This window comes from Cupressus sempervirens, chromosome 2 (assembly GCF_028749045.1).
Source record: "Cupressus sempervirens isolate cs-2001-9-10 chromosome 2, ASM2874904v1, whole genome shotgun sequence".
Lineage (NCBI taxonomy): Eukaryota > Viridiplantae > Streptophyta > Pinopsida > Cupressales > Cupressaceae > Cupressus > Cupressus sempervirens.
In genome coordinates this window covers 95,530,259-95,552,588 of record NC_143119.1, presented here as the reverse complement: position 1 = coordinate 95,552,588, position 22,330 = coordinate 95,530,259, and the positions used below count along the sequence as shown (strand labels likewise).

General features: G+C 36.8%; 1 protein-coding gene across 3 annotated transcripts in view; it reads left to right on the top strand.

Moving 5' to 3' along the window:
- FTSH12 (FTSH protease 12) overlaps positions 1–22,330 on the top strand; it is a 330,913-nt gene that overhangs the window by 145,559 nt on the left and 163,024 nt on the right. For all 3 annotated transcript variants that reach the window (XR_016359778.1, XM_089812775.1, XM_089812774.1), the window contains exon 9: positions 6,188–6,300. Coding sequence is in view for 2 of the 3 variants with exons in the window: in XM_089812775.1 (XP_089668901.1) it covers positions 6,188–6,300 (113 nt within the window). In the remaining variant the exon portion in view is untranslated. The remainder of the gene's footprint in view (positions 1–6,187; positions 6,301–22,330) is intronic.

Sequence of the window (22,330 nt, the reverse complement as noted above, 5' to 3'; positions counted from 1 at the left end):
CATTGATGATAAAGGAGCATTATTCAACCATAGAACTGAAATCCTTGTATCCTCTCAAGATGTCAAAAGAATAATTCCAAATCTTCTAATCTGTTGCATCTATCTTGATGATGTAGGTGGAGTTGTATAACATCATCTTAGAATATTGATATGGATCATCATTCATTGGGGTAGAGGTAATTATTAGAATAGTACTTGGGGACTTAATTATCATTTCTCAACATCTGTTCTTTGTCCGAAATAAAGGATCTCAATCTTAGTCACAACCTGGTGTAGTTTGATTGAATAGTGTTTAGTTTCACCATTGTTAGAGTTTTCTATCATGTTACAAATGGATCTCATTGCTTCCTTGTTTGAGGATGCACTAGGATCCCAAAATTTGTTTTAGTCTCTCCCAAGAAGATCTTTGAATGACTGTAGACAAAATTTCAAGTTAGCATCATTTCTTTTATTGTTACTAGGCTCCATAAAGGACTTGATCTCTATGCCTTGTCTTCTTTACAGTGAGGTCTTTTCTAGACTTCTTACCTTTTTGCTCAAAATGATATGAGGTTTTGAGTTTTAGATGCTTTGACATCTTTATCTACCACATCCATTGTGTTCCGTTTTCCCTATTTCAATGTCAACTTCCCTCCTATATCAACTGTTATTTGATGAGGTTGGATACATGAAGTGAGCGATTTACTTGTATTGGGGTGGTGGTATCTTCTTTCTCACTTCTCGACTTGGTAGAGGATGTCGTGTTTATTAGGATGTAGGGAATAACCACGGGTGCCATTCTGTCCTTTGATTTCCCCAGACATGTTATCCTCGACACATGATCTAGCAGATGAAGTAAGTGTAACCTTGTGATCTTCATAAATATAAGTACTCTTACTTGTGATGAGGAGTTATATGAAAGATTTAGTGTTAAATGATCATCTCTTGTTTTGACATCTTCTCAGATTTCATATTTTACAATTACACTTTTGTCTTTTGATTGAACCATTTCCAATGCCTGCATTCTAGGTGTGACTCATGATGTAACTATTGTATTGCAATTATTTACCTTCCTTAAAGTGTTTCTGTTCTTTGCTTTTTCTTATATCCAAATGATGATTATTTTGCTCCTTAGGCTGATGCCTCCCCTGTATTTCAGTGTAGTCCTCTAAAGATATGTCTTGTTGAAGACGCTATTTAAGGAATCTAGTCTCCATTGCTCATGTAGATTGAGTAAAGTAGCAACCTGCTCTTTTGTCATTCTGTCTTTGTAAGGAAATTAGGGAATTTTGTCTAAATCTTAAGGGTACGATGTCTTGAATATTCATCTTTTTTTCTGTTTTTTTTTTTCTATAGTTTTCTATAATCATCATTGCTTAGTAATGCCAGCAGAATTTGCCAATTTTTCTTGAATCTCTCTTTGACCTTGTATGAATTGATCCATACCATTATTGAATTCTTCATTTCCTTCCATATTTGAAGTTTCTTATTATACTAGTTCCTGAATCGCTTTCAACTTCCAATAATCTGAAATGTTCATCAAAATTGCACAAGCTGACAGAGTTATAGTTCTGACATCAATTGTAATTTCCATTTTTCTGGGAGCACTGCTGAATTCTTCACAATCCTTTTATGAACAGTTAATGGATAGAATCAATTTCTTAATGTTTCTGCTAATTAAGTAAATAATGGAAAATCTGATATATCTGATCGAGACTTAATTCCAAATGCATATGCAGTGCAATAAATATCAAATCAATATGTTATATACAGAACAACTATGTTTCCTTAACAATCAATATCAAAATGATATGTTTGAGCTATTTCGGATAGACAAGAATTATATGCAATGACTAAGATGAGCCTCAGTACCTTGTGATGTTCGCAGTGTCTGGTCTGCAATTATGATTATGCAACTTCTACAGGCCGTCTCTGATATATCTATTTATATTTACTTTGAATACTGTTTAATAGGGTCGTGTCTGAAATGACGATAATAATATGCTCTGAAATGTTTCCGGCTATAACTCTATATGCTTGCACCGAAATGTGATGCCAATGGCAATATGCTCTTGTATAGAGTGGTCCTTACGGGATAGCACATAAATAATTTCGTTTCAATATATCCCAGTTTTTGGAGGTCAATCTCTACATATATAAGTCTTCAACGAATGGTTGCACCTTTTAGATACCAAAAGATATGCATATTCCAATTCGTATTTCTTAATAAGAGATCGAAACTCTAAATAACAATTATTATTTCGCACTTTTTTCAGTTATCAATTAGTCATTTTGTCTCATGGATGACCCTGCTTAATAATTGGTTACTAGCTGGTAACTGATCACATCCATGATTATTGTATCATCCTCCCTTTGTTGATTCTTGTTCGTTGTTTGATAATGTCCCATATTCTTCTATATATCATCGATCAGTTTGAGAGTCTTAGACAATTATTTGTATCATTGATAACATCAATTAGTATGTCTTTTTATATTTATCGCGCTACTACATAATGGGTTCGGCATCACTTTATCTCTATGAATGAACGATGTTCTTAGTGCTTCTAGAGGTTGTTGTCTTTGGCATGCATTGTATTTCGTCATGAATGTTAGTGTGTAAGTGCTACCTGATGTACATAATTAATTATGTGCACCTGTTGCTATGTTGATAACCTCATATCAATTCTTAGTCGTTGATTAATTGTTGCCGATATTAGTCAGATATGTTTGATTATAATCACTGACTGTTGCTTCATATTGGTAGCCAATGTTCCTGTCTACTGTGCTTATAGTCCATTTCCTCTTATTCTGAAGTTGATGCTTCTATTGACCGAGTCTATTCTGATTTCTTCTCCCAATTTTATCTCTTTAAGGCCTGTTTGGTTGTTGGAATTACTGAATGCAGCAATCAACTATGCTGGAGTAATCTCACTTCTAGAATTCACCCATTCTTAAAATAAATTCTGGAATATCACTTGAACCTGTTTGGTTGACCTGGAAGGAATCAGAAGAAGCATTTTCTGTGTTTGGTTATAAGAATTGGAATTGGCAAGAATCAAATGGCCAGTTGTAGATAAATCTCTTAGTGTCACAGTCGATTTTAAAAATCCAACATAACATATGTATATAATCATGGGAAATCTGCCCAAATGTTTTCATACAATACAGTCCTCCTAAATCTTGATTTCTACTCTAATAAAAACATTCCAGCCAACGACCATCAAATTTATCACCTAATGCCCTAAACAACAAAAACAACATTCTATACAATAAATTTCACACTGTATGTTGTGTTATGTTAACAGATTAAGCATGAATTTCATTCCCCTTCACTCATCTGAAGAAGAATCGGGCGAAGCCAAACGAGAAGTAATTGCAGAATGATACATTCAATCATGAAAGTTCGAAGTAGATCCAAGGGTTTTATTCAGCAGTTTGGCCTTCTCTGGGGTGAAACGCACATCTACGCACAAAATATACATGCCTTTTGGTATCAATTGAAATGCTTGTGCAGATGCTGGTTCCCACCTCTAGAGATTTATAGGGCAGAGGGAGGAAGCAACGGCTCTGTGCAGAAGAAACCAAAACCCTTTCTCGTACCAAAAACTATTTTTTTTCTCACTACAAACTTCGCTAATGTGGGCGGATCCGACCAGAGATAAAATTGGGTTCACCTTTTAAGTAGGAAGTCTGCCATGCCCATTTTGGGCTAAAATTATAATTAATAGATTCGAATTCTACTTTCATTTTTACAACCAAACAGTGAATTTCCAAATTCTAGCAGTCAAATTTTCCTATTCTCATCCAATTCATGCTACCAAATGGGCCCTCAGAGATTTCATAAAATTGGGATGCTCAGTTGGACTTCTGTGGAGGATGGGGATATTACAGGATGAACAGGAAGAATGCAGAGCTTGAAGACAAAGAAACAATTAATGGAGACAACCAACATGGTGAGTGCAGCAAGACAACTGGAGATGGCAGCGACCCGGTGCTTCAATAATACTTTGTTAGTTTGAATAGTAATTGGCGGCCTTAACCAACCATTGGCACTACTTATATTTTGCTTGGAACAAGTTCATGTTGTTATTATACAAACTTTACTTATATTCTATGTGCTTTACATTTGTTGTTGTGATTACATTATTATTTACTCTCTGAATTCATGTACCCACTGTAGGGAGAAAACAATATTTATACATATATTGTGCGTGTTGTGTTTATAACTTAAGTACTCGCAATTTATCTTTTTCAATTAAGATACCTATTGTAACGATTTTACCCTGTTCCATAACAATGTTAGTTTTATATTAGATTATTTACTATTTTTATCAGATAATTTAATTGCCAATCAGTTTTAGTGTTTTACTGTAATTTCATTTCAATTTTTCTGAAGATCATTAGGTGTCAGGGTCATCTAGATGACCCCAACATAAACGAGAAATGATCAAATGTCCTCAATGATTTCAGAAAACCTGGACAATGTCTTCAGGATATGCAAATTTTATAAGAAATCACTAGTCAGGGTGGGTTGGAGGGGATGTTTCATGCTTGCTTCAGGGAACACAATATATCAAACGTCCTTTGACAACTTGCAAATTTTGGGGAGATGTTTTTGTGCTAAACAATTCGTGCGAGCTCATGAAGATTTTGAAAATGTAATTTAAATCATAGAATGAATGTTGCAAAATAAACCTAGGAATGTGTATTTGATCAGTTAGATTCTAATTTTTGAATTAGAATTCTACTTCCTCCTTACTTTAAACTTACCGGAAGAAACAGAACTGGAATTGATGACTGTGAATTCATACCTGATTCTGTTTAGAGGTTTATATGGATTTTTTGTTTGCTTTGATAGGTTCATAGCCCTGATAGAGTAGACTAGAAGACATTCATTTTAATAAACAAAGCTGGAATCCATGACTGTGAATTCATACCTGATTCTGTTTAGAGGTTTACATGCATTTTTTGTTTGCTTTGATGGGTTCATAGCCCTGTTAGTAGACTATGAGACATTCATTTCAAATAAAAAGTTTTCTGGTTACACAACTGTGTTTATTTATTGTGCGGTCATTTATGTTGTGATATTGGATGTAACTTTTCTTTTCGAACTATGAACCTTTCGCTGTGCCTACATCAAGTGCAATCAGAAAGAGGTGGTAAATAAGGACACACTGCAATATTTTACAGGGATTGACACTCACGAATTCAGAATTTTGAAAGGCAAAGAAGTAATTCAATTGAAATTTCTTGAAAGAGGAGAAGTATTAAGGGCGAGGTAGGCAGTTATATCTAATTTTGCCCTTGATTTAAACATGTTTGAGATAATCAAAATTGAAATAATGTGGAAGTGTTAAGAATATTTCCCAATTTAGGTTTACAGAATTTAGGATATAATCTAGGTTTGTAGCAACAAACAAAGTTTACAAGAAAATAATATAATAAATAAAATTTATCATCATATCTTAAAAATTACTTTTGTTATAACCACTCAGTTTTTATATACATGTAATATTTCATGAGGTTCAAACATAAAACTGCTTGATGTAAGGTACCTTCTTTTTGCCTTATTTTTGATCTATTATTGTCTCATTTTCTTGTATGATCAGTCTCTGATTTTTTTACATTCAATGTACCTGTTACTAAATTACAATTACTATGAAAATTTTGAAAATTCACAAGTTTACAAATGATACCATGTCTTTATAGTCTGAGCTGTAGTTCACAAACTCTGTGAGTACTCTCTGAGTTGCCGTGTACTTTCTATTTCTTTTTCTGGATGAATTTTCACAAGTTTAACTTTTATATTTTTATATATCCAAAAAAACACAGGTAAAAATGTTGATGCAGGTAAAATGGTAGTAAAAATGCTTTTCTCACTTGCTTTTGCTGTAAAACTTTCCATTTTCTCTTTCAAAATGTCAATTTTTAATTTAGTAGTGAAATTAATACACATTGTAACTGAATTTTACATAAAAACTATGTTTTAAGAGATTTTAATTTTAGCACATTCTAAGTTGCTGAGTTTTGGTTAAATATTTGCGGAATTAATTTTTTTAGGCTTGTCCAATACTCTCCAAGTCCGAGTCTGTGAACTGTGATCTGAAACTCCGCACTGGAAATGATAAGAGCTGCAGTGAACAGTGTAATAGAATAAATATAGTTTTCTCTTGGAAAAGTTTATGTGATGATCACCTCTTTGTTGCAGGCACCGGCATTTGTTTTCATTGATGAAATTGATGCGCTGGCGAGCAAAAACGCAATTGAGGATGATGTGCGGAGAGTTGCATTTGATACACTTCTAGAGGAATTGGATGAAGAGTATGTTTTTGACATGCTTTATTTCCCTTCGAGATGTGAATTATCATGTTGCTGAAGGTTAAAGACTTAAAATCTTTGCGTTTGAAAGTAGATAACCAGGATCTTCACATATTGCTCACAATAATTATCTCACATATATGTTTCTAAATGATCTCAAGGATTTGGAGGTTGAGTTGTTACTGTTTTTAACTTTTCTATATAATAATTGTTGTTTTGTTAGTAATGTTTTCATCTTTCTACATTGTTCAATTGCATAACATTGCAAGTCATGAAGATGCATATGATGTTTTTCTGTTGTGTATAGTGTATGGTTGTAGCGTACATAGCTAGCAAGTGAAATCTCAAAATAGATTGGATGGCCGTGAGCTGCCTTACTGACTGTTCTCTTCTAATTTTAAGGTTAAATTTGGAGTAGAAGATTTGCAATATCACATGACAATATATACATCACTTTTAATGCGCCTGTCCAGGAGCTAATTTGGTGAATGTTTGTATGGAGTTTGATGCCCTAGAAATTGCTTTAATGCTATCCCAAAGAGATTAAACCCTATTGCTCCTCCAGCCTTATAGATATGAGCTAATCTCACAAATAGCATCATATTTATGCAAGGGGACTTTTGGAAGTTAGATGTTGTTTTGGGCTTTTGTACACACCTTTAGAAAATTTCTGGATATGCATAGGCCATTTTTTATGGTACTAGTTTTTTAAAATTATATACATGTGACATGTGAACAAATGATAACTTATGATGACCCATAAACTGGAATGGAGATTCCTCTACATGATTTATTAGAAATGGATTATCTGTATAGCTTCACAACCATTCTTGACCGAAAAGCTTTTCACCAGCATAAATAAATTAGTCTAGTTGAAAAAGACACTTGCAATGTAGCTTAAAATCATGGAAAAAATGATGGGAATATCAAGAAAAAGAATCATGACAATGAGATGGAGCACCAGAAAATTACTGGATAAATTCTTAAGTGGTAAAAGCCTCTTGCAAAAATAAGGTTTGAACTCTTCATCTAACAATATATTGGCCTTTTTAGGACTTTGAAAAATTAATGTAGTATGGTGGTGGTGCTTATATTTCAGTTTCGCCCAATAGCTGAACCTCTATTAATAAATTATAATATCATATGACCACTAAACTCATTTGGTAGGGTCCTTTCTCTTTATATCTACCCCATTATATAAAAGTTATTCAAAGTCCTGCCCTACACAGGTTTGTTGGACAAATACAAATGTGTTCCACACCTATCACATAAATTTGTCCATCGGTTTGCATTACCTTTTAATGAACACTTAGTGAGAACGAGATGTCAGCCAACCCGTGTACATTGTTTTACATATGTTCATATAACTCTAGCAAGTTTCGTTAGGTGCATTTTTGTTTATTGCTTCAGCTATAAATTGAAAACATGAGTTAATAATGGAGATGACAATGAATACCAGTTACATGAGTAAGGTATATTTTTGTTTGCACATGAAATTATTACATAAGAAGACCAGATAGGGCCAACCAAGGATCAAATTTGATACAATTAGATCATACCCTTTTCTTGACAGCACATAATTGAAGGACTCAACCATTGCAAAGAGGAATGCAATGGGTGACCAACCAACGTAACAACTACCCAAAGCACACAATCAAAATAATTGGAAAATTCATATTATTTAAACAAAATAATAGTCATTGTACACTAACTACATATCCCTCCCACAAAAAGAAAAAAGTTCTCTACTACATGACAAATAAATGTCGAGTAATTTAGGGAAGATTTTCCAAATTAATGACAATATGAATTCTAAACTTGGTAAATCAAACGACTTTACGTTTTTCATATGCTTTTTTGCAAATCCTGTGCCATTTACCCTTGAAGGAAATGTTCTTATTCTACATAGAGTAAACAAGGATACCATAACATAAATATATCATACACAATAGATAAAGTAATCAATACAATTAAATGTTAGAATGATCTGATTTTTTATAATCTAAGTGTACCGTCTATACAATCAGGAATGTGAGCTTGTTCTCAATACAAACATAAATAGTCTTAGATGGTTGGTTAATAGTGCAAGTAGCCGACAGAACCTCTCAAGAACAACTAATTAGATTGGCAAGTACTAACAAGACTTAACAAGATATTATTTTTTTATTAGCGGCAATTCTGTCGTCTACATTAGCCCCCATAAAACAATGTCTTCTAGACAAAGAAAACAAAATGGAGATTAACTATACAAAATCATTAAGAACTAGGAGGGTGAAAGGACATCCTTGGAGTGGTTGAGGATGTTGAGAGAAGTTGTTGCAAATTCAGCATTGGCTCTGTTTGTGTCATGTCCTCAAATTTTAATGTAATAATTAAATTAAATTAATTAATTAATTGGTCCCAGAATTTAAATAATATAATAAAAGGACCTTTAATTAGTTACTTTAATTAATTAAGATGGGGCCCAAGTTAATAATAGGTGTATTTGTGGTTCTGATTGATTTAGTATATCTCGGACCAATTTTTTATTTAATTGTTTCTGTAGGTGTGGCGGTCGGCTATTTTTGTAAACCCTCAGGAAGTTCCGCCAAAGGGTATTTAAGAATGACATGTAGGTAGTAATTGGTATGCGATTTGGATTATTTTCTTTGTATTGCGAATTCCTGTTGGAGTTCAGTATTGTTCGCCATTTTGGAAGTGAAAGATCTTCCCTTATTGGCTAATCCGATTTAGTTGGGATTCAACCCTCACCTTATTCTGTCTTTGTATTACTTGCTTGGGTTTGGCAAATCTGCACACTATCTTTGTTTGCAATTATAATTATTGTTCGATGAAGCCACATCAATTCTATTGGCAACTTTCTGTTTTAAGCAATTCACAATGCTCTCATTTGTACATTGGTGTAGGAGGATTTGGCATTTCGTTACCCACAACTTCCACCTCAAGTCGTACGAAAGACTTCCCACTCCTTACCGTACACCCTCCACTGTACGGTCAAAGTAAGCCCCTACGGTCACCCAACGTCACCGTACAACCAGGCCCCACCGTTTGGTCCTCCATCTCAGGCCATGTGGCCCACATGCCTTATGATCCTGATCTTGATCCCACCGTATGGTCAGTCTGCACACAACGATACGACTAACTTTGGTGTTTTCTATAGCTTGCTACTGGTTTGGGTACTAAGCTACGAACAGAACATTACAATGGTATTAGAGCAATTGCCTTTGGGTCGAGGTTACCTTCAGATCGAGTTCCCCTTTGGTTGAGTTCCCCTTAGGGTTAGATTCCCTTCGGATTGAGTTTTCCTTCGGATTAAGTTTCCCTTCGGGTCGAGATCCCCTTCGAACCGAGTTCCCCTTCGGATCGAGATCCCCTTTGGATCAAGTTTCCCTTCGGATCGATTTCCCCTCCGGCTTGAGATTCCCTTCAGATTGAGTTCCCCTTTGGATTGAATGTCGAGATTCCCTTCGTACCGAGTTTCCCTTCGGATCAAGTTCCCCTTTTGTCTGAGGTTCCCTTCGGATCAAGATCCCCTTTGTATTGAGATTGCCTCCGAATAGAGATTCCCTTCAGGTCAAGGTTGCCTCCAAACATAAATCCCCTTCAGGCTGATATTGCATTCGGGTCGGGATTGCCTTCAGGCCGAGTTCGCCTTCGGAACATTACAGTGGTGTTAGAGCCAGTGATTCTGCCTAGCTTGTTGGGAGAATGGAGAGCTCTAACTTGGATTACACTATGGCTCAGTTTTCGGCCGATTGGAGGGCACATCTGTTAGTCAAATACTCCAAGAATACTTTTGGATGCCAACTATTGGATGGTCAAGTATAGGATGACAGATAGGTGGTTGGCAAAATCATTTACCACAAAGACAGAATCTACTTGGTACTTGAGACCAAGATGAAGGAAATGATTCTAGAAGAAGGTACTTGCACAAATATCATTGAACCTCAGGTCGTACAATAGACATCCCACTCCTCATCGTAAACCCTCTACCATATGGTCAAAGTAAGCCCCTATGGTCACCCAACATCACTGTACGACCAGGCCTTTGTCTACTGTATGCCATTCTCTATCATACGGTCACCTATCTCAATTCGTACGACCCATATATCATCTCCCATCCCACTGTACGACCCTCCATCTTAGGCCGTATGACCCACACAACTACCTTCTTGATTGTGAATCCATCGTATGGTCAGTTTGCACACAATCATACGACTAACTCTGGTGTTTTCTGTAACTTGCTATTGGTTTGGGTACTACGCTATGAAAGGAACATTACAATTTGTAGCTACAAATTTCGCTTTGCCACAAGATAACAGTCATCTGCCATCTTTGCCATGTCAACAACCTCCACGACATTGTGCTCTTTATACTTAGTTGTGTAGCTACTATTGCAAGACATTCCTCTAACTCGACCAGTGTGGTGTTTTGACTTGCCATAGTTTCTTTTTGATGCTCCGCCTCTCTTGCTCGAGGGCTACTCTCAAAATTTACTATGTATTGGTAATTGTCCACTATAATTGATAAAATATCTCCTTGAATGAACTCTCCATGCCATGCCAATTGGATAATATGTCACCTGAGCTTGATGCCAAGTCTCAATTATCTCAACTCTCTTCATAGTTGGCCACTTAGGGTGTGTGAAGTGTTATGCAAGCTGCTCATAACCACTCCCGGCGAGGGAAAGAAGCCGCTTGGCCTTAAGTGAAACACTAATATACACCTCGCTTGCCAGCTCTGTGACCTCTTGGGCATTTGGAGTGATGTCCAATTTTGCTAATATTCTTTGTATGGTCTCTAGGGCATCTTGTTGGTTAGGTTTTGGAACTCGGATATGGCTTTCCTCCCTCCTGCTAGATTCGTTAGTCACCATCGTGGTCTCTCCAATTTGCATACTTTCCTCAATTTTTATAACTACTTCCTCTTCCAAGCTAATGGTTAAAGAGTCCCTTCTTCCTTCTCGCTATGCTGTAATGTCCCCATTTTTAGCTGGTTTGTGTAGTTGGCTTGGACTATTCACCGTTGCGACCCTTGTGAGATGACAGTGGGATTTGAGGGTCTCAGTTGTGGGGCTATAGGCTTTCCAGTAGCATATGGTGTGTTTTGGCTCTATTTGAAGGACTTACTATTTATAGTAAGTCAACTGTTGGTTCCAATGAGCTCAATTGAGTTAGAGGAGTTGAGTGATGCTGTCAGTTTTATTTTGGGCTCCAAGAATCTTGGAGGGTGCGTTTATTTATAGTAAGTCACCCATGAGGTTCATTCATTGTCTTTTTTCATCAGGATCATTTTGGTGTTGTCAGATTTCGATTGTGATGCTTCTAATGCTTCTTTAGTTGTTTTTGCAAGACAAGTGAATTATTATTATTCATCTAAATATGTTGAGGGTGCTATTTTTGTTGGTGTTGTATGTTGGTCACCTCAGTATCATAGCTCGTTGGAACTAGGTTGAAAAGTTTTAAATCGTGGGCACAAGAAATAGTGGCCTTGTGTGTCAAAATATTATGTCATGGTGGAAAATGTCTTTTTATAATCTTATTAACACTTTATTATATTTTTATATTGTGATGAAGATGTTTCTTAAGTGGAGATTATTTGGGAAACTTGTGCCATTTGGAGATTATAAATATGAGCCCATTTGATGAGAAAAGCATCTGATTAGTTAATTGCTTTTGTTGCTTGCGAAGCTTTCCTGAGTTGTTTTCCTTTACCCTTGTTGAGGTATAAGGGCTTGATGATCTTGCATGGAGACAAATTCTCCTTGAATTATTTGTGCAATTACAGCAGAGGTTTTGCAATTGTTTACATCTCTACGGTGGCATACTGTTTATGAGAAGTTGGAGTTCTTTGTTATTGGTGGAATTGGAAAAATTGTTGTGCATGTTTTGGGCTGCTGTTTTCTTATCTGTGGCAGCATTTTGATATTTCTATGCCCTGTTATTGCTTCTTGGAGGCTGGAGACTTTCCCTTTCCTTCCAACATGCATAATAGAAGACCTGTGTTTTACTTGACAGGAGCTGCGAATGAAATAAGAGCAGGGTGCGTTGGAATTTAGAGGCCTGCGTTCTGATTTTTACAAGGCTGCTACAAATAGGTTAAATATCTATTTGGTGTAATTCTCTATTTTCAGCACTGATGAATTGTTGCAGCATATTGTCTAAAGCATCATAAGCTAATGAGTAAATTCATAATCTGTTGTGAGCCATTTGTTGTTTCAGATTTAAATGTGCAAATTAACATGGCAGATTTATATACCAGTGCTTGATATTTATTTGAGCAATGTATAAAGCTAAGGTTAATTGAATTTGTGAACCATTGTTGCATTTTCAGATACGGTGTTTTTGGAGTTATAAATACCATATATTCAGTGATAATTGGGTTGTCTGCCAAGTGTTTGTTGAAATGTCAAATGGCTGAATAAGTGGTATTGTTAGAGCCATTACACATGCTCCATCACTTGCTTAGTATGCAGCTCAATCTCTATATGCTTTGTCTTTCCTCCTTCCTATTGTCACTCACATACTAGGTGACTTTCATTGTACGTGATGATGTGGTTGGAGCTGCCGTTGGTGCCACAACAAATTTTCCCAACTAGTTATTGGGAGAAGCATTTACCTCCCGTGGTTTCTTGGCTGACATAGTTGATGCACCTGCAATATTTTCTGGTAAGATACACCCAATTAGTATGGTGCTTTTGACAATTGTCATGACAGTTAGTACGATGCTGGTTGATATGCTTCTTCTAACTTTGGTAAAGGGTGGCTTTGTCTACAATGCGATAGCCATGAGGGCAGTCTCTTGTAGCCGTTTAGGTGTTGTAATATGTAGAACCATTCTTCGAGCAATAAATGTGTAATCATAGAAAGTCTGGATAATGTGAAGGAAGTTGTACAACCCATTGAATCCCTCGGGTGTTGTACCAACCTTTAGCTGTCTTACTCCTTCACCTTCACACTTACAATCCCTGGGAGTTGGTATTGTTATAGTAACCCTTGGTTATACAACCATCTCTGAATCTTCCCTAACAATTGATTTAATTTCTCCTACAAGGGATTGTGTTAGAATGGTAAGTTGATGCTATCCATGCTGTTGTCATTGATGTCAACATTGTTCCAGCCTATAGGTGTGTTAGTTATGTATCGGTTGATGTGTGTAGATAGATTTGGTGTATTGGTTATGGATTGGACGATGTGTACTAACATTCTGTGTATCGGTTGATGCATTCACCGATACTTGTGCTTTAAATGCTTTATATTTCTATGTCTTCGAGTATGTAGATCTACTTGGCATGCAACATGTGGGGGATCATATTTTTGGTCAATCTTAAGTGAAGTGTGTTTATTTTTTCGTTTGGTCCCAACTATTAGCTTATAATGTGTTCATCAATACCATTGGCACCAAAGATTGTGTTGATAGTATTGTGTGTTGAAGAGTTTGAAGATTTTTTTTGGTCGAGATGGTCCATGTTTTGGTCCTTTCTCTACTGCGGGAATGTCTTGGTGTGACCTGTTTCAAATCTGTTTTGGATGACAAGCTTGAAGGCAACATGCTGTACAAATAGAGTGAAAGATTTCAATTGATGATGTGAATGCATGATGCTTGTATGGGAGATATAAGTGATGTAAGTGCAAATCTGTTGCGAGTTGGTGTAGACTATGTTATAGAGTATTGATGACTGTCTAGTTGTGGATTCAACTTTCATTTCTTATATTTTGGCTATATTCTTTATTGTATCGGCAACGAGCCTTCATTGTATTTTAGGGTAGGTAGCTCGATTGGCGGTGAGCCACTCACAATGAGCAAAACCAACAGCGAGACTATTGTAAAGATCACCTTAACTGGTGTCACTCTAGTAGGTGATCATTTCATGAGAATTAGTTTCTCTGTGGTTGTCCCATTGTGGGTTTCCACGTAAATCTTGGTGTTCATAATGTCTCCATTTTCGTCAGCATCAAAGTTTCAAAGTTAACCTATTATTGTGATTCTTGTAGGTTAATTATTGTAGCTAGAGGGTCTTCTGAGGCAAAGGCTTGGTTATGGGAGGCTCTTGTCTTCTTCACGATTTAGTATGTTCCAGTTTGGTCTTCTTTTGACTTAGATTGGACTTTGTTTGGGCTTAGTTTCTTGCAAGTTGGGTGATGATTGAGAGGGACCCTTTCTATTTTCAAAAAGTGCATTTGGTCACATGGGGAAATAATAGGAGCGACTCTTGATTTAGACGATATATTTAGATGATAAGTATTTTTGTAGCTATTTTTATTCTAGTGGCCAAATTACTATTAAATCATTAAATGGCTTATTATAAAGTTTTAATTTAACTAAAGTTGAGGGTTGAGGCATCATTGGAAGCAGCCATTAATTAATTAATTATAGGCCTAAGTCAACTATTAAATATAAAAGTTCAAGGAGTTGTTATATTTAAAAGTTGAAATCTCTTAATTGAAAAATGTCTTCATGAAGCCATGCACTAGAAAAGTTATTTATTAAAAGAATTTAATGGAAGCTTCTAATTAATGGTGTGTTGGTGAAGCCAAGTGCATTATAATAGGTGGCTTCATGAAGCAAATAAAGGATTGAATTGTCTATATGCTTTTGTTGTCTTTGTAACTTTTTCTGAGGTTAATTTATATGCCCTGGCTAAAGTATAAGGGTTTGAAGCTGAGCTGTATTTTGAATCACTTCTGAGGTATAGTGATTTAACTCTGAATTTTTTTGAATTTCTTTACTGTATTTGTCTGTGGCTGGGATAGAACATTGCAGTTGAAAAATCTAGTATTATCATTAATTTCATTTACTACTACTGAAAGGATCGATCTGGCTAAGGGTTTGTTTTTTAATTGAATTAAAAATTCAATCTAGTTGGAGCTCTCCATTTCTGTACCACTGTGCTTTGGAGAACAGCATTGTGCTAAGGGTTGTAATGGATTGAATTTCGAGGTCTGCATTCACATTTGGGAGACTGGCAATTGCATGTTGGAGGGCCAGTGTTACATCTTAGAGGGCTGCAATATATATTTGGGGGCCTGCTGTGCAATTTTTATGGTCTACGATCACCTACAAAGGCCCGTGATCATCTAAAGAGCTATGCGTTCATATGCAGATAGGCTGCAAATGAAAAAGGAAGACCTGCGTTTATTATTTTGGGCCTATGATTTCTTTTAAGAGCCCTGCGATCTTATTAAGGAGAACTTCGATCAGATTTGACTGCCCGGCATTTGATGTTTGAATGTCATGGTGACTGTGTTTACCCCCTGGGTCTTGTTATTGGGCGAATTTCTGATTATCAGGCTGTTTCAGTACTTGGTGAGGGTGTGCAATTCATCTTGGCAGCCTTGGGAGGCTCTAGGAAGGCGGTTCAATATTTATGACAGTTTGCATTTTCTGTTAGAGCTGGATGGCATTGTCAGAACCATTCCATTGGTGAATTTAGTGTCAATAGTGAACACGTGGACTGGGAATTGGAGCCAAGTCTAATCCTTGCAACATTCGAATTAACAAATCAGTCAGGTTCTAATTAATAAAGTCTGTTTATGCCATTTCCTTTAAATTATTGTAATTGTGCAAAGAGTTATAATTTATAATTTCAGTGAGTTATTTCTTGGCATTGCTTTGTATTTCCCCATATTTATATTTGTTCAAAAATCGTTATCAAGCTGAGAATGAAGGACAACAGGATGCACACCAAGTGTTTGACAAAATGTCAAGCAACTGAGTTATAAAAAATAATTGGTGTTGTTGAAGTTATTTCCAACTGGGGATTTTAAAGTGTTGACTGTGCCAATGTCTCTTTGATTTCATGGTTATATTTACCGTGTTTAACCAATACATCAAAAGTTGCTTTTTATTTTTTTAAGTGTTTATTTACAAAAGAATTTTATTAGGTAGTGTGTGGGAATAATTAATTCATACTCTTAGTTATTTAGCCCATTGAACAATTGGCATCAGAACTTGGTTCCTCAATATAGAGTTTAACCGCTTGAGCCAGATCTGATGGCACACAAATTGAACATTCATGTATATATTTACCTTGTTTACCCGATATGTCAGATGTTTATTTTATTGTTTTTAAGTGTTTATTGACAATTTTTTATACAAATAAGCATGTGGGAATAATTGATTCATCCCCTTAGTTATTCAACCTATTCAACAGTTGGTGTCACGACTTGGTTCCTCAATAAAGAGTTTAACAGCTTGAGCCAGATCCAATGGCACACAAATTGAACATTCCCATGTTTGATGGATCCGACTACAGCTCATGGAAAGAATAGATGAAAGATTATTTGGTTTCGGTTAGCTACAAGACGTGGAAGCATGTAGAAACAAATTATGTGTACGTTCGCAAACACAAGGTAAAATTGAAGCATGTGAGCAGAATGAGTGTTGAATAAATAGTAGCTTTGATCAGATATAGGAATGATGATTGATTTGATTATATGCATGTCTGCATGTATATTAGTCCATTGTATGAACTGACGTACATACATACATACATATTACTTGTATTCAGTCAAATCATTATTTCGTATGTTTTTGGAAAACAATCATCACTCTTGTATCTAATTGAAACTCTATATATTCTAAGTACATGATCTTATTGAAGATAGATTATTATCTATATTAGATTGTAATGGATCCAAGTAGATTGTAAATCTGCACTTGGAGATTCTACTTCTGATTATTCTCATTTTCATGTTCCTCTTGCCCAAATCGAGTAATGATTGCAGTCGGAATAAAGTAGCTATTATGTTTAGTACTTGTTAAAGCTAGTTAGGCTATGTATTTAGGAGGTGAGGGAATGCGTCGGTTGGTTTCCAACCAACTGACCCTTCTATAAGTACTTGGAATATTGTAAATGTACTCATGTTGATTTCAGTATTAATAAAGAAATCATTTCCTCGCCTACTGGTATTATGGTATGGTACGTTCTGTGTTCTACTTCATATGTATCTCAATTACGTTGTTTTGTATGATTAGCATGTCTCTGTGAACTTGAGTGATATTTCCACTCTATTTTTTGGCGCCGTTGCCTAAGTCCAAAGCTGGAGGTTGACAGGATGGAGTATGGGAAGGCCCTTTGTACCGCTCATCCAAGTAACAAATAGTGACGGGGAAGAGGAAATAACTAGGGAAGATCAATTGACACGTGATTTGGTAATAGCCTGGTAAGTTGCGATTGATCAGTATGTACAAAGGGAAGCTCATGAGAGAATGGTCCCTATAGGTACGGTACGTGACGAACTTTCAGTGCCACTAGCCGTGTACGATCTCCTGGGAGAGATCCCTCACTTGTTAGCATGCAATTTATTACGAGTGGAAGAGGAAAGAGCTGAGAAACAAAGGGAAAGAAAGAGACAACAAGTACTACAGCATTTTGCAAAAAGGAGGACTAGGGAATGTGAAGAATGGGAAAATTCCAAAAAGGGAAACAAACAATAAAACTGATTCATGCCCCTGATTCCAAACATATATCCTAGGCGGGTACAAGGAGAAGAAACTGAGAAAGAAGTCGCCTTGAGGATACTACGTCTCTAGCATCAGGAGAGATGTCGTAACTTGAAGGGAAGACAAGGGGATTCCACAAGAATCCAAGAAGGGTTGATCGAACATGTAATCAAAGATATAGCAAATTTGGTCATCTCAGAAACACCGGCAAGGAAGTTGGGATACAAAAGTCTAGAGACGCCTGTAGGGAAAGATCTCCGATAGGAGCAAATTCAAGAAGAAGATGATACTTTTAGTTTTTCCTCCTCGAGAGCAAACTTCCAGTCGAGAGAAGGTGTTCCATTGGGAGGAAGTGTTCCCTCGGGAGTTCCCTCTAGAGGAAGTGTTCTATCGGGAGGAAGTGTTGGAAGAAGTGTTCCCTCAGGAGGGAAAAAGCCTCACATAATGGCAATAGACAAACAAAAATTACTAAGGTTTAAGAGATATGCTAATCATACAAAACAACGTAATTGAGATACATATGAAGTAGAACACATAATGTACCATACCATAATATAGGTAGGTGAGGAAATGATTTCTTTATTAATACCAAAATCAACATGAGTACATTGACAATATTCCAAGTACTTATAGAAGGGTCGGTTGGTTGGAAACCAACCGATGCATTCCCTCACCTCCTAACTACCCAACCCGACTAGCTTTAACAAATACTAAACATTATAGTTAACTAGCTTTATCAATGTAATCATGTATGATTAACATATCATTCCTAGGTCATGTAGGATACTATAGAAGGCTTATAAAAGGATTTGCCAAAGTATCAATGCCACTGGAGAAATTAACCAAGAAAGGAGAGTGGTTTGGGTGGAAGGAAGAGCAGTAAGACGCCTTCCAAGAACTGAAGAAAATATTAGTTAGGGCCCCTATCCTCATATATCCCGACCGGGACAAAGAATTTTGTGTCCATGTGGACGCCTCCAATTATGCAATAGGTGCTACCTTGGCACAAACAGGGAAGGAAGGGCCAGATCATCTTGTATATTTTGCAAGCAGGCTTCTATCTAAAGTAGAACGTAACTACAGTATCATGGAGTGAAAAGCATTAGGTATGGTGTATGTAGTACAAAAATTTATACATTACTTACTAGCTACACCCTTTACATTTTCTGTTGATCACCAAGTACTAATGTACTTAGTAAACAAACCGATGATCCAAGGGAGAGTAAGTAGATGGCTAATTCTACTACAAGAGTTTACATTTAAAATCATAGTTCAGCCAAGAAGAACTCATGATTGCTGATCAATTGTCAAGGATCAAATTAGGAGAAGTCTCGGGGAGTGGGGTGTGTGAGGATTTTCCAGATGCACACTTATTTCAGATTGTAGTGTTATCTCAATTGTACGAAAAAATTGGACATTACTTATCAACAACCACCTTTCCAAAAGAAATACCTACAACGGAAAGGAGAAAAGTTTCCTTAGAAAGCAACACATTCTAGCTAATTGAAGGGTTATTGCACAAAATGGGATTGGATGGAATACTAAGGAGATGTGTGATGGAGGAAGAAATTCCAAGCATTCTAAACGAATCCCATGAAGGACTGGGAGGAGGTCACATGGGACTAGATACCACGGCAAGGAAGGTGCTCTTGGCAGGACTCTAGTGGCCGATATTGTTTGTAGATGCGAGGGAATGGGTATTGAGTTGTGACACTTGTCAGAGAGTAGGGAAACCACTCAAAGGAGACTTCGTGCCACTATTTTTGTCCAAACCACAAGAATTATTTGAACAGTGGGGGCTAGACTTTGTAAGACCCTTACCGGTAAGCAAAAGTCATCAGTGTAAGTACATAGTGGTAGCAACAAAGTACTTAACGAAATGGGCTGAAGTACGGGTCCTTCTAGACAACACGGCTCTTAGCATGACCAAATTTCTATATGAGCAAATGTCACAAGATTCGGGATTCCACTCCAGCTGACAAGTGACAGAGGAGTACATTTTGTGAATCATACCATCAAGAGGATGACAAGTGAGTATAAAATTTTTCATTCCTTCTCGAGTCCTTATTATCCAAGAGAAAATGACCAAATAGAGGCCACGAACAAAGTAATAGTGGCAATTTTATATAAAACATGTGGAGTAGAAGGATAGGACTGGGAAGAATGAATCATGGTGGTGATCTGGGCATATAGGACTACGTATAAGGCCACTATTGGACACACTCCCTTCTATCTTATGTACGAACAGGATGCCATGGTGCCAGTGGAACATATAGTACCAAGTTTACGGGCTGAGAATCCAAAACAGATTAGGTGATGAGGAGAGCCTCAAGGAGAGACTATGTACTTTACTCAAACTAGATGGGAGGACATTTGCTGAATGGAGTATAGAGGTGGCCCAACAAAGGTGAAATTTATGGCATGACAAGAATTTGAAGAAAATGAATTTTAAAGAAGGACAACTGGTATTAAGGTATAATGGGAGAAATAAAATAAAACTAGGAAAATTTAAAATCCTATGGCTTGGACAATTTAGAATATCAAAAATAAAGGAGAATGGAGCAATAAAGTTATCTACTTTAGATAATAAACCTATTAGAGACCTAGTAAATGGGTCTAAGTTAAATGCATATGAGAAAACAAATAAATTGGCAAGCAACTATTTTAAGAAATGAAAGAGGAACAAGTACGAAAAGCAAAAAGTGAAATTGATGAAGGAGAAAAATTAAACCAAGTCCTTATAAAGACAGAGTCACAAAACATCACCATATTTGACAGAGAAGTAGAGGAAGAAGTAGCTGAGAGAACAACCATATGAACATCTGTACAACAAGAGGGACATTTCCAAACAATAGCCGTATGGAAAAATAGGGTACAAAAGAAGGCGTTCGTGTGGTAGACGTTTGTATGACAGGCATCCGTACAACGGGCATCAAGTGGTGACTCCGTATGATAGGCATAGGCATACGTGCAAGGATGTGAGGAGTTCATACAAGAGGCAGAAATGGCCCTACAGTAGAGAAGGCATTCACAGCCGTATGTCAAACATAGGTATCCATACAAGTACAGGAGGAATCCGTACGAAAGGTAGACAAGGGAGGATAGAAGGTAGTCGTACATGAGGAGTCCGTAGAAGCAGCCATATGTGAGGGGTCCTAGAAGCATCCGTATGGAATTTCATACTAGTGAGGTTATTCCTACGTGTGAAAGATTCCGTACAGTCTGTACGATAGGAGACATTCAAAGGATAACCTATTGCTGCACTTCTCATCTCCAATAAAGGAAGAAACTCAGGGTCGTACGATGGCAATCTATATACATGTACTTCAGTGCTACACATGGAATTTGTTACAAGCAATCACATCACAGGAAAGGTTGGTATAGGTGGCATATACAAATAGTTAAAGAAATCTTGGTATTGACACCTCAACACACAATGGTGAAATTAAGCATAGGAAATTTGAGAAGAGGAAACATTATTGCCTTCAAAAAGAAGAAACCTGTGGCGTTGAAAGCAGAAAAGGAGATAAGGAAGATGACAAAAAAAAAGGGAAAATGACACAAAAAATCACAATCACGGCTGAGAATATTACGTTTGAAAGTGTGATGGGAAGCAAGTGTAGGACTTGGTGGAAGAAAGCAAAAGCGGATCATCCTTTGAAAAAGGTGTAGTGCATAACAGAGGTAGACAATAATTTTCATGCCAATTTTTGAATTAAAAGAGTTTGAACCTATACTACGGAATTTAATCATAGGTTATGAGAATCATGTCATAAATCTATAGTAAAGTATTTCCGGCAACAAATGACAGTTTCTTATTAAGCAGAAGAAATAAATAGGGTTTTGGAATTCCCAATAGAGGGTAGGAATTGGAAAAAACCCATATGACAGTAGAAGACAAGAAGAAGTGGTTGAAACTAATGTGCCTGAAATATCTTACAAGTCTGGAATGGGAAGGAGTTTTGAAGAATAGTAGGGGTCTCAAGAATTTTGTTATTGCAAATGATGAATGGCGATGTATTTTAGATTTGGTGAAAAGCAAGCTCATTGCAGGCAACCACACTTTCGACATTGCCCTTTGGATGTTGCCTATAGTGGATGGACTATATAAAGGACAGACATATAACTGGGCTAAATTTCTTTTTGATAGACTTCGAGAATCCATGGATTCATGGAGTTGAAACACAAAGCCTTTTACATGGCTCCTCATGCTGTGGCCTTCTTCTTAGAAGCAGTATGCACTCAGGTGAGTAGTGAGCACCAAGGGACATTGGTACCGGGTAATAGAGTATAGCCCTACAAGAAAACTATGACATACTGGCTCCATCTGGATACCATGGTTGTAGGATCTCACAATGGAGGTGAACCAAAGAAAAAGAAACCAAAACTAATAGTGGTGATCGAAGAGGATGAAGAGGATGAAGAGAGCTCAGAAGAGGAGGGAAGTGTTACGGATTCATCTTTCTTGGATTCACAGGAGACAGAAATCCACCTAAGTCACCAGTAGGGGACTCCATGAGAAGTTACCTTTTTACCACCTGCGCAGGGGCCACTTCCAACTGGAATATCAGAATCCCCAGAGATTTAC